At 49.9% G+C, this 12,675-nt stretch overlaps 1 protein-coding gene across 1 annotated transcript; it reads right to left on the bottom strand.

The window, feature by feature from the left end:
* Positions 1 to 1,442: 1,442 nt before the first annotated feature.
* Positions 1,443 to 3,928, bottom strand: HOO65_030886 (Transcriptional regulatory protein pro1; the record flags this gene model as incomplete). Its single annotated transcript, XM_071001924.1, has 2 exons — positions 1,443 to 3,555; positions 3,699 to 3,928. 2 exons carry the CDS (start codon positions 3,926 to 3,928, stop codon positions 1,443 to 1,445), a joined length of 2,343 nt encoding a protein of 780 aa, XP_070860565.1.
* Positions 3,929 to 12,675: the final 8,747 nt, after the last annotated feature.

The following is a 12,675-nucleotide window of genomic DNA, read 5'->3' as shown; positions in this document are numbered from 1 at the left end:
CCACAACTGCCGTAATGTGTCTCACTTTCACAGGACCTTTTTCTTTGTTTTTTTACACTTCTGTCCACCGCCCCTCCGCCAAATCCGGACTTATCTCCCTCAGGTCCCTCATCCCTTCAAATCTCAATATAAACTGCTTAGACCCCGCCGTCTAGTATGGATTACATTGCTTCTTTTTTTCCCCTGCGTCCTCTTTCTTCATGCTAGCGTGCACGCTTGTTGCGCGATGCCGGCCGGCCTAAGCATGTTCCCGCTGTTGATTCCAAATCATGCGGGGTGGAAAGAGGTGACTCTTCGGCGCATTAGAAAGCAAGGGCGAAAAAGAAGAAAGAAAAGAAGACAAGAACAAAGCAAAGGACACCCATATCCATGCACATCGCTCACTGACTGTCTCACTGTGTGGAGCCTAAGCAATGCAATGCTCCTGTAAGCTGCAAGTTGGGCCACTAAAAGCTACTGTGCAGAGGCAAAGGAGGGGTGTTGGAGGAGTTATATGGAAAGAGTTGGTGCAGGAATGGGACGAGGCGAAGGGGAAGGAGCTGCTCAGTATGCAGCATCTACGAACACTAGCATCCAATAATAAGGTTGCAGTGCGTTCAACGAGAATGTAGTATGCATTGTCGAAATATAGCACCTATAGTAGCAGAGGAGGAGGAGGAGTCACGGGATACGAAGGCTTGGCCTAAAGTACAGACAGACAGACAGACAGACATACACGAGGCTAGGAAAAAGGAAAATAGGAGGAAAAAATATTTTGTAATATTGAGGCGCGCCAAAAGCCAACAGACTTTTCTCATCACGAACAATAACTATGGAAGGAAAAAGAAAAAAAAAAAAAGAATAAAAGAAAAATACCACCCTTGATTCTATCCAGCCAGCCAAGCCTGGTGAACATGATAAACGCCGAGAACCCATCCCTAGAAAGAGACCCCAACAAAAAACAAAACGAAACCAAAAGACAGAAAAGAACCATTGAGATCCGTAGCATTTCGTAGACCTCGTAAGTATAAGAAAGGAAATGTGAAAAAAGGAAGGATAAAGATAGCGGGTATAAGGAAGAGCAGCCAGGCTGAACGTTCGTCCACCAGATACAGAAATGTAGAAGAGAAAACCGGCTCAAGTCTTCCGAGACATTGCTTCTGAGCAGGCGCCGTCTAATTATGAAAACAAAAGGAAAACGAAGAATAGGAATAAAGAATAAGAAGAAAAACAAAAACAAAAACAGACAACGGTTGGTGGTATATAGCCAGAAAACGCCAGAGAAGAGAACGCCGAGCAAAGCAAAAGAAGAACAGAAAAGCGAGGCAGCCATCGTCCTGCAAGATTCGGCGATCGCCGGCCAATCAGGGAAAGACGACAGGAGAGGCAACTACTTCCAGAAGCAGTTGCGCAAAGAAAAAGAAAAGAAGCAAAACACTGCAGTTGCCCCAGACTGCCATCCCCTACATAATGAGCAGGTCCCAGCCCTTGACAGCCATCACATCCCGCCAGTGGATATAGGGCAGGGCCTCGGAGCCATGGGGCCCGCATGTGCCGCTGGCTGCCGACTGAGCCTGGGCCAGCATAGCAGCCTCAGTCTGGCTCCAAACCTCATGCAGGATGACAACAACCTGGCTGATGGCGCCCAGATGGGCCTGCTCGCCCATGGCTCCCATGCGCCCTTCAAACACGGCGCGGAACGAGCTCTGAGGCAAGGCCACCGACCCGCCAACCAGATAGACCCAAGCAAGGCTGCGGTCGTACCCAGGAGGAATGAATTGCAGCACGTTGGTCAGCTTCTCAACCAGGCCAATGCACGACGTCTGGCTGGGTGCGAAGCCAGGCACCAGACTGCACAGATAGATGCGGGCGGCAAGGCGGAAAGCAGCGGTAACGTTGCGCGAGAGCTGCTGTGGCGAAAGAGCGCCCGAGACCGTGTACGGCGACTTGGGAGTGGCTGCCGCTCCGTCGGCCTGCTCAGTCATGGTGATCTGGTCACCGAGCACGTGAACGTGCTGGCAAATGCTAATGTCATCCATGCCGTCGGTCTTGAGGGCTTCTAGGCAGGCGATCTCGCTGATCAGGTACATCACGCGATCCTCGCAGCCCATCAAGTCGCGCAGGCCAAGCGACGAGGCAGGGTGGGCCAGGTGCTTTTCGCGATAGGTGTGGGCGAATGCAGGCGCTTGTCCCTTCATGGTGGCCCCTAGAATGTCGATCCACGACAAGAGCGTTGTGTTGAAGGAAGTAGAAGCGGAAGCAGAGGCAACACTGGCAAACGGCTCATGGGCAGCATCGGATGAGGAAGAGGTGGAAGGAGCACTGCTCTCTTCAGTCTTGATCTCATTGATGGTGCCGTCAGCCTGGGCAGGAAGACCCAGCTTGGATGCTACACTCATAGCCGCCTGTACGTGCTGGTGCCACGGTATGTGGCTGAGTGACTCGTCAATAGTACCCACCACACACTGGAAGAAAACAAGGGCAAGCGTCACATCAAGAACCTCACCATGGGCCTCGTCTTCAGACAGCGCGCGGCACAGCATAGACACAGTTTGGCACAGGTGGTTGGTGATGGCCTCATCTAGCTCAGGGTTTGCGCCCTGAGTAGCCTTGAGGTGCTGAGCAGCAATGGATAGGCAGCAGTGCAAGTAGCACTTGTTGGCTTGCAGAGCCGGCAGGATCAGATCGGTGGCTGATTGTACTTGCTGGCTGCTGTCCAAAATTGGGAAAATGGTAGGCAGGACAGCCTTGATGAAATGGTCCAGCAGCACCTGGTCGTTCTCGTCCAGCTCAACCTCAATGGCCAATGTACTGCAGCTGGTCTGGGAAGGAATGCCACTAATGTCGCCCTCAAAGTTGAAGAAGTTGCAGCCCAGTGCACCTTCGCCCAGACTTTCTTCAGACGACTCGGTGAATACATGTTGTGAAGACTCCCAGTCTGGCCCCAACACGCCGCCGACCTGCGGGGGAGTGTTGAAGCTACTAAAGGTAGACACAGTGGACTCACGCATGGTGGGCACGTCGTCGACAAACATCTGACGTTCCGTCTTGATGTCAATCTCATAGGGTGCATAGCCTGACCCAGTCCCAAACAAAAGCTCGGGGTTGCAGTATGCGGCGCTTGGCTGATTGCCAAACATCACGATGTCTGGCGGGCTGCTGAAGCCAGCAGTGCTAAAGCCAGCCATGGACATCGCTCCTGTGGCGGGATCAGGGACACTGAACTGCGAGTCAATGCTCGACGAGCGGTCCCGATCCATGGGGTCTGAGAATGTAGTGCTAGTAGGCACAGAGTGGCTGAGGAGGGGAGGCGACGAAGTAGTCATGGGAAGCTGGACAGACATAGACATGGGCATAGGCATAGCCATTGGCACAGACATTGAGGAGTCAGGCATTGGGCGGGCAGACTTCTCTGACATCTTCTTGCGCTTGATGATGATCTTGATTTCCTCCTTTTGCTTGCGGCGCATGTCATTGTTACTCCACCACATAGGACGTTTGTATTCGCAGGTCAGGCCGAGATGTTTGCAGGCAGTGCAGAGAGGAGTTCCCTCATCGCATTTCTTGCGCCGCAATCTGCAAGTGTAGCAACCTGTTATATGGGGAGGGAAGAGAGAAGATGTGTGTCAGTAGAAGTCACACGATAAAAGCAGGAGAAAGGGCAAGGGGAGTAGGGAGTAGGAGGAGAGAGAGAGAGTCAAAGCCTACCTGTTCTTGACCGACGATGCATCTGCGTCTTGGACTTGCCATTGCCATTGCCAGTAGCAACACCAGAGCTAGAGGTCTTTGAAGCTTTGGCCTTTGCCGAGGCAGTAGACATAGGAGCAACAGCCATGGCTGGAGCTGAGGCTGAAGCTGAAGAAGAAACTAAGGGTGATGATGACGATAAGGAAGAAGAGAGGGAAGAAGACTTGGTTGTGTGCTTGGTGGGTGCTGAGGCAGAGCGCATGTTGTCAGCGTGCAGGAAAGCGGGTTGGTGATGCTGATGCTGATGGTTGGGGGGTAGCGTCGCCATTTGTATGTCCAGCCTGGATTTGTAGAGAAAACATTTTAACAGTTAATTAATGTATAAGAGACGGACACGACATGAAAATAAGAGGAAAAAAAGAGAAAAAAGAAATGAAGAAAAAAAGCCTTGTCCAACTACAAGCAAAACTTGATAGAGGAGCTTGTCTATGCATGTAGATGAGAGGAAAGGGGAGGGGTGCAAAAAGAGATGGAGGGAACACAGGCAGGGGACCAAGAGCAGAGCAAATCAAAGAAACCGTAAGAGGTCGAGTCTTCACACAGTGCCTGTCGTTCCTATATGGCACTGCAGGGTCTCTTGTTGAACAGCTTAGCTGGCAGAGAGGCAGGGAAGAGAGGAGGGGGAGGGTGATTGGGGGGTGTGGGATGAGAAGGGGTGTGTGGATGAGTGGCTATAACATACATATATTGTTGACCAGGTTGGAGCGTCCTCGAACAGGTCACACTGTATCTTTTGTAAAATGGGCTTTGTCGAGAAGAGACTGTATTAAAGTCGAGCAGGAAATAGCCAACGGGGGAGAGAGGAATAGTGAAAGACAGAAGAGAGAGGATTCTAATCCCAGCTATTGTGTCTAATACAGTGAAAGAAGAGAGCAAATCAGATCATACGGCCTGGGGCGCACTGATTAGAGAAATATATAGAGCAAGGGAATTATAAACGACAATGGATGGAAGAGAAAGCGAGGCCGACAAAAAGGGCTCACAGCTCGCAGAGGTCGGGGCTAGAAGACTCAGGGCAAGCGAACTCGAGGCAAGCCAAGGACAGGCTCTCACTGGTCACTCTCGAAACAGAGGCGAAGTGACGATATGATATCAAGCCAGATAGACGAGGCCAATGAAGCAAGGAGCGAAAATTAGGAAGAATAAACAAATAGAATAAAGATATAGACGGATAGCAAGACCGGCTTGCTGAAAAATAAAGATAGACTAGGGCAGAGGGGGAGCGGCCGATGATAGTAAGACAGACAAGAAACAAACACGGGCGAAGAAGTAAAGAAAGGAGGAAGGAAAAGGGAGAGAGATGGAGATGGAATGGAGACTTCAAGACAGTTCTCGAGATGCAAAGAGAGACCGGCCACAACGACCGCCTTATATTCAGGCTGGCTGTGAGCTAGCTGCCCATCTTAGCCAAAAGCCATGCAGCCCATTCTGGAGTTTGTTTCTTTTCTTAGAACAAGCTCGCATTCTCTGTCAAGTAGAGCCCAGAACCAAAAATAAGCCTATAATGCATACTCACTCCAGCAGGTTCTACTGTTGGTTGATGGGCCAGCCAACAAGCGGGGATTAGGGGAAAGTCGCCATAGACAGAATCCCAGCGCTTACAAGCAGTCATCCGCATTACTTGGTGCAGAAATCTCGAGGCTGCAGCTAAGAAGGTAAGGCCGCATAAGAAGGTTCATATGCGCCCAAGGAAGCCGGGGGGGGATCACTCTGCTAGAACAAGGTCTCAACTCATGCTATGTCCGTATGTCCCCATATTCCTGCTGTCCTGCTGGTGGTGCTATATTTAGAAATATGCAGTTGAGATCTTTTGACTTTAGGTTTTTTCGTGTTTACCCATAGTCTACTGACCCGTGGAGGAAGAAACTAGAAAGAAAGAACAAAAGAAAGAAACTACGAAAGAAGAAAAGAACGAAGGGACGAAAGGGGAGAAGAAACACAGACTGTTCTTCATGCTTGGCGAGCCCTTGCGCTGTTGTTTCCGTAGACTGTCTCTGGCTGCCTGGCTCCCTTGTGCAATCAGCACAGATCTTGTCAATATGGGATACAGTCGAAGTGACGAGGCCCTAGCTCGCCGGCTAGCCTTTTCTGCTTGCTCTCTGGCTCTTTCATTCTCTCCATCTCAGCCCTTGGAATATCGCACTTTCCATCTCCTATGCCTTGTCCAGCTCCGGATCCTCAGCCCCATCTCTTCCTGTCACTGATATTCCTTGACAGGGCTCAAGCGCCAGACGCCGGCCGCACAGTCCTAAGCCTGGGCCACAAGCAAACCAGACATGAGAAAGTGCAAAGCTTGGCTCCAAGCCGGTGTCCAAGAATACAGACCAACTAGGTAGGTGCTGCTGTGTTTTGTTTCCTTGCGGTGTCTACAGCTTGGGCTCTGCTGGTTTCTTCGTCCACGCTGGTTCCGCAGCTTAGCACGCATATCTTATGACATGTATGACAGGAGGACAGACGAAGGCCAGCACGGGATATCCTTGTGTCCGTTTTGGTCTGTGTGGCAATGAGGTTGGCGGTTTCCTATGCAGGGATCCTGCTGCTTGTTAGGGTAGACCCTAAAGACGCTTTCGCAGGGTTATAGGAAAGAGCCAATTATCTTGAACAATGCCTCTTCTCCCCGTCATCTAATCTCGCAGCCAACAGCTGAACTTGGAGGGAAGTTTGTGGCCAAGTTTTGCCGATAATTTCAAGAGCCCTCTGTTAAATTGGCATCGTGATTCCCAAGTGTTCCTGGGGAAGGAGAGAGCGTAAGAGCACTGCCTCGAAGAAAAAAACGAGTCTGCCTTCTAGACAGGCCCTCATGCGATTGATTGCTGTCTCGCATTGGGGCCTGGTTCAACGGGCGGGGAGGCGAGGCGCTGGCAAAAGTCCAATTAGAACAGATCCATCTAGCCTGCATTTACAGCCAGTTAGAAGCCGAGAACGAACTATGCCTGGGATACAGGGGATGACAGAGGAGAAGCAAGGGCAAGGGCAAGGGCAAGGGGAAAGGAGAGAAAGGAAGATGAGGGGGAAGAGGGAGAGGGAGAGGAGGGAAATTATTGCACGATGATGTCAAAAGAAGTCTGGAGGTAGACGAGGTGAGGCAAGCTAAGGGCAGAGATGGGATAAGTGAGAAGCTGCAGCATCCCCGGCCGGTGTCAAGAAACAAGGCGGCCATAGATGTCGTCACAATCGCAACAGGGAAGCTAGCAGCACACTTGACAGAGAAACACACATGCAGTGTAGTAAATAAATGCGCACTACCTACATGCTTGGAGAAGAGCCAGCAAGTAAGCACGGGATCAACCGGCTCTAGCGCAGTGTCTCGTGACCAGGGATCCTGAACAAACTAAAAAGCATCACTTTGCAGGTTTTCTCCTATTTGGCTTTTTCTTTTTCTTTTTTTATTCTTTTTTTTATTCTTTTTTTTTTTTTGCTTAGACGGGAATCCACACCAATAAGCTAACCAGCCAATCACGGTGCCCCAAACAGCCGCACAAAAGTTGGAAATATCGGCTAGCTTGAAGGGGGGGCATTCGAACAGCAACAGGCGAGACAACACAAAAAATAAATCCAAAAGAAAAGTGCGAAAGCGAAAACGGCCAGGCGACTTATTCTTTGTTAGACCGCGTCACACAGCTTCGCCAACATACATTTAGCCAAAATTCTCACGGAATAGGTGGGTGGGGTGTGGTTGGCCAAATGGGCCATGTACTTTGGAGGCGAGATGCATAATAGGTGCAGGTGTAAAATGTGACCTGCCGTCCGTTCATCATGACTAATGGGTACTTTTTGGGTTGTATCTTCTTGCCTTTCAGTCGCTATCCTCGTTGGCCAGTGGTCGGTGTCTTACACACACAACCACCGCCAAGCACCCGAAACAAAGCCACCGCCCGAAACGCAAGCACGTCTTTGCTCCTTTGCCAACTTCACAGCCAACTGCTTGTGAGACGGCTATAGGCTCACATAACCCCCCCAAAACGCGTCGCCATAATAGTTTAGTGGTTAGAATACGTCGTTGTGGTCCTGTCCTTAGGCTCCCCAAGTAGTCCGACGTGACCCATGTTCGATTCATGGTTATGGCAGCATCGCAAGCAAGAAGTGCACATGGCCGTCGCCGCATCGCGAAACGGCCTCTTTTTTTTGGTTTTCTTTTCTTGAGTTAGTTCTCGGCCTCGCTCTCGCTCTCGCTCTCGCCCTCGCCCTCGTCCATCATCATCCCCAATTCTCCCCCTGTCGTGTTATGACATTCCCCTTTTAGCATAGTATCCACCCACGTTCCTCTATCACATACAACCCTATCCTTCAGTGTCACAGTGATATTGGATTCATCTTGCCTACTTGTTGATTGGCCCGTCACTTTTCTCTTCCCTCAGCCTTTTTGTTTCTTGTTTGCCGTTTAAGGATTCGATATTTTCCAGTGTCTCTTCTCTCTTTTCTTCTCTCCTCTCCTCTATAAAAGCCAAGCCCAAAGGCCGGGGAGTACAGCCAGGCGCACGCAAAGTGCAGGCCGCATCGCATCCATTACCATTTGTCCTCTGCCCCTATGTCTCTGTGCAGTTTTGTGGTATTTCCTTCCTCATTGGGATAGCCAATACAAGTCGCCGTCATAATATAGGTGTGATGGCCTGATCAGAACAAAGATATTGTGTGATTGGGGGAAGGGGAGGAGGGGGAGAGAACAGAAAATAAGCAAAGGGTCCTCATGTCTTGCCTTGCCTGGCTTGGCCTTTTTTTTTTTTCTTTCCTGTCAAGAGAACAATGCAAAGTCTCCAAGCCCATTATAACTGTGCTTGCCCTTCCTTACCTGTCAAACTAAAACCAAAATGAAGAACCGGATCTTCTTTCTTTTCTGTTCGCTACTCAACCCTTGGCACTTCGCATTTGCGCAATGGAGACGGGCCACAGCATGCTGCAGGAAAAAATAAAAAAAATAAAAAAATAAAAACCTTTCTGCTCGGCAAACCCTAACTCTCCATGTCTCCACTTCTTTATTCGGATTGACTTGACGAGGGTCTGGAAGGGGGAGTTCAGCTGTGCAAAAGTCCAGCGCTCAGTGCAACCAACGCCCACCATGCTCCACGATCCTATTCTTTCTCTGATCTATTCATCCGCGAGACTAGGATTCTGATATTGACTAGGCATACAGGCTTCCATTATTGGCCAGCTTTGCAGCAGAGCCAAGATGGAGTATGCAGTAATCAAGCCGTCGTTACAGCGTAAGTTGGTCCGGTTACAGGGCCATCCACCACCCACTACCACCTTGCTAGGGCTATAAGAGAAGACAGCAAGCAGCTGGAGGTCTCGAGCCTCTTTATCGCGTCTCCGTTCTTGTCCTTGCTTTCCCTTTCCCTTGCTCGCGAGCAAGCTATTACATCAGACGCAGAGACACAGCACCTGGGTCTGAGTACATCGGCCGGTTTACGTAGTACCGTTGTGGTTTATGGTGTTAGCATGCATATCCAGTTCCATAAAGTGCACAGTTGCGGTCGTGGCTTCAGATCAAGTGGAAGAGTCTTCCGTCTCTTCCCCTCACCATCAGCCCAGCCCAGCCCAGCGCGGACGGGTTCTGGACAGCTAGAATGGCCCGTTGTCAATAGACGACTGCATCCGCCAGGCATGCAATCCCGCCTTCTTTGCCCGCGGTGGCTTCTTTTTTTGAAACATTGAAGCCGTTGTTAACATCAAGATCGACGTCCAGCAGCGTTAGGACGCAAAGCAATAGTCGTTTAAACACCAGCATGGATGATGGCCGTCGCTACCCGCACCCGGTGCAAGGATCATGGGCATTGGGGCAATTTATTAAGAAGACAGGGAAGAAGGGAAAACAATCAAACAGAAGATGCCGGTGGCTTGCTTGCGTTCTCTTTGCTTCATCCGCTGAGGAAAAAGAAAAAAAAAGAAAGAAAAAAAAGAGAAAGAGAAGAGAAGAGAAAGAGAAGAAAAGTCTGTCTTCCACCCCCAGCGCGCGCTGCCGTAACTCATATCACTCATGCTAAGACCCCTCCCTTTCCGCTTTTCCCGCAAGCTTACCCTCGCTGGTGCGCACAGATCAATATCGTAAACAGCATGTTTCGGCGTTGGAAGACGACGATGAGTTGTGCCTCTCTCTTCTGCACACATCTACTGCAGCTTAGACAAAAGGCATCCGAGTGCGTATGGACCAGGCATAGGCATGCCTTTGTACATACGCACACAGAGCAAACACGCATCAGATGTATGTACGCTACGGTCGATATGCTCACAGCAGTGCGCAAGTCTTATAAACTAGCACAGGTCTCGTGACCAACATAAATGTTGTATGCATGATATCCATCGCTTTCTGGCAGGCGGTGTGCATACGTGCGTACGGCAACACAAGTGCCTGCATGTCTTTACACATCAGAGAGAGATCGACGGGAAGAGAGAGGCCAAGATGTTACTAGTGTCTTTCGCTCCTCTCACTCTTTCTTTTCGCTCCCCAACTCGCCCACTCGCTTGTCTTTTATCTCCTCCATCCGCTAACCCACTACGCTTGATCCAAGCTCAACGCCCCAACCGAGCGCCAATGCCAACGAGTCCAGTTCCGGAAGAGTCAAGCCCCCCCCCCCCCCCCCCGGCCGAGAGAGCAAGAGAAGAGGGAATCGGAGGGGGGAAGGGAAAAGAAATGCATAATAAAATTGGTATAAAAAAGATAAGAGAACGCACATCAGACTCAGGGTATTGAATCCTGGCTGGAAAGCTAGGCTGTTACATGGGGAGGGGGGAGGGGGGAGGGGCCTGTTGCACATTGTGTACATGTTAGCCCTCTAAATCCTCCAAGATAGTGGTGTTTGGGCAAAGAACAGACAGGAAGCAAAGCCGCCCGCGCAGCGTCTTTTTGCGAAGCGGGAAGCAGAGGATAGGGCAAAGCATAGAAGAGGGAAAATAGGAAAAGAGACAAACCGCGAGTAGACAGAATCGATATGAGAAACAAAGTTGATGGCTTTGTACTACTACTTGGGGCTAGATTACTTGATTGGCCTGGCTTACGAGGTGAGGTATCTTTGCACAATGCCCTACCGCCTTCTGCAGCTTCTAGGAGACTTCTAGGAGCCCTGCCATGGACAGGACCTGGCCTCGATTGCATATCGAGGGCCGCTACAACACCACTATGCGCATAGTTGGCTAGCAACATTGTCGCGTCACATTATAGCACATCACATCACATCACATCACATAAAATCCTCGCCACGGGCCAACCCTTCCTCAAGTCAGCTCTAGCTTCAAGGCTAAAGAATATCTAAAAAGGCGCTAACTTTTGTTCCTAACGTCACTTGTGTAAGTCAAGTGTAAGCAAGGCGAAGCATATATGTCCATGTAGTCGCGTAAGAACTTGCCAAAAAGACCCTCGTTATAGCAATAAACGAAAGCTAGTCTGCGCGCAGCGAATCATGTCTCCAGGCTTCTTTGTATAAGCTACTGCAGAATCAGATAAGTCCGGTTTGCCCGTCAGTCTTTTTTTTCGGACTTGTCTGTGGACTGCTGATTAGAGGAAATGATTGAAGTGAACTGAGACATTCTAATCTTCTTCAGACTGGCTTGCCTTAGGGTTGTAGGGGAGAGTGTGGAGGGCAGCCAGAACAGCCTGGCCCTGATTCTTGTGCATACAGGTTTCTGCCAGTCCTGTTTTATCGTTTTCTGCTGCGTGCTACCCCCTGCCACGCATAGGGACAAGAACCAAAAGTCTCTTTGTCCAACAAGGCCGTTCAACAAGGCCGCCCAAGTTCCTATTCTAATCTTGGTTAGTGTTCTGCGAGGCTGCCACCCACCGATTTCCCCTTCCATGACTACTGCTGACGCCGTAAGAACTCCTGTCTCATATCCCACATGCAGACCACAGCCTGCAGGCTGCTGCACGCAGATAGTATTCATGTTTCTGCGTGTGAGAGCATCTGGATGTGTGTATCAATGCATGTGAAAGCAAAGGCCACTCAGGCCAGCTTGGCTAGTTAGCTGGCTAGCTAGCTGATGGCTGACATACAGCATTGGACATTTTATCGGAAGGCCAGAGCGCCCACAGGCCAAGGCGGGAGAGCTGGGGACGGACGGGGAGATAACGAAGAGTAGAAGAGTAGAAGAGCGAGAAAAGAAACAGGCCGCCTGGACATGAAAAAAATGGCCTCACGCCGCCTAACCTGGTATGAGTTCTAGAGCTTCAAGCCACAATAATTGAGGAGAAGCACGGTATTTTCCTGCATGGCCTAGTGTGTTGTCTTAAGCCAAGTCTCAAAAAAGAAGAAAAAGAAAAAAAAAAAGGAAAAGAAAAAAAGAAAACGATATATACAGTGCTCTTTACTGTACAGTGCAGGCAAGGTCGAGCGGGGCAGTTGGCTTCGAAGTCATACGTCCGTCCCTCTTCCCCATGTCAAGCCTTGAGCACAGACCATCTTTTGTTTTTATTTCTTATTTTATCCAATTTATCTTGGCTGTACTTCAAACCCCTGCTTTTCTTCCTTCGCTTGTTACTGGCCGTGATCGTCCCCTTCTTGTCCGCTCTCTGTCTTCCCTGTCTTGCAAACTTTGTTCCTTGCTGTTTTCCTCAACTTCTTCATGTTTAGTTAGCTTGATCCTTAGCTCAACAACTCGCTTCGCTGATTTCGAAGAGTCCGCTCTTCTATTTCCTCTCTGGCTCGCTGCCTAGACATACTTCATTTAACATTCCCAAGGCCTAGACTCGCACCCCCAGAGCTCTGCTTGGTGAGTCGACTAGGCTGTCATATAATAGACACCCCGGTCCGGGGATCTCGGCGATTTGTAGGAATAGTAATGGTAGTATTGGTGGTAGTATTGGTGGTAGTATTGGTGGTAGTATTGGTGGTAGTAGTAGCAGTAGTAGTAGCAGTAGTAGTAGCAGCAGTAGCAGTAGCAGTAGTAGTAGCAGTAGCAGTAGCAGTAGCAGCAATAGTAGCACTATCCCTCCATATATCAACGCAGCGGACTACGGAT

The sequence above is a fragment of the Ceratocystis lukuohia genome (genome assembly GCF_044167205.1).
Source record: "Ceratocystis lukuohia strain C4212 chromosome Unknown Supercontig3_pilon, whole genome shotgun sequence".
NCBI lineage: Eukaryota > Fungi > Ascomycota > Sordariomycetes > Microascales > Ceratocystidaceae > Ceratocystis > Ceratocystis lukuohia.
This window is presented reverse-complemented; position numbering and strand designations above follow the sequence as displayed.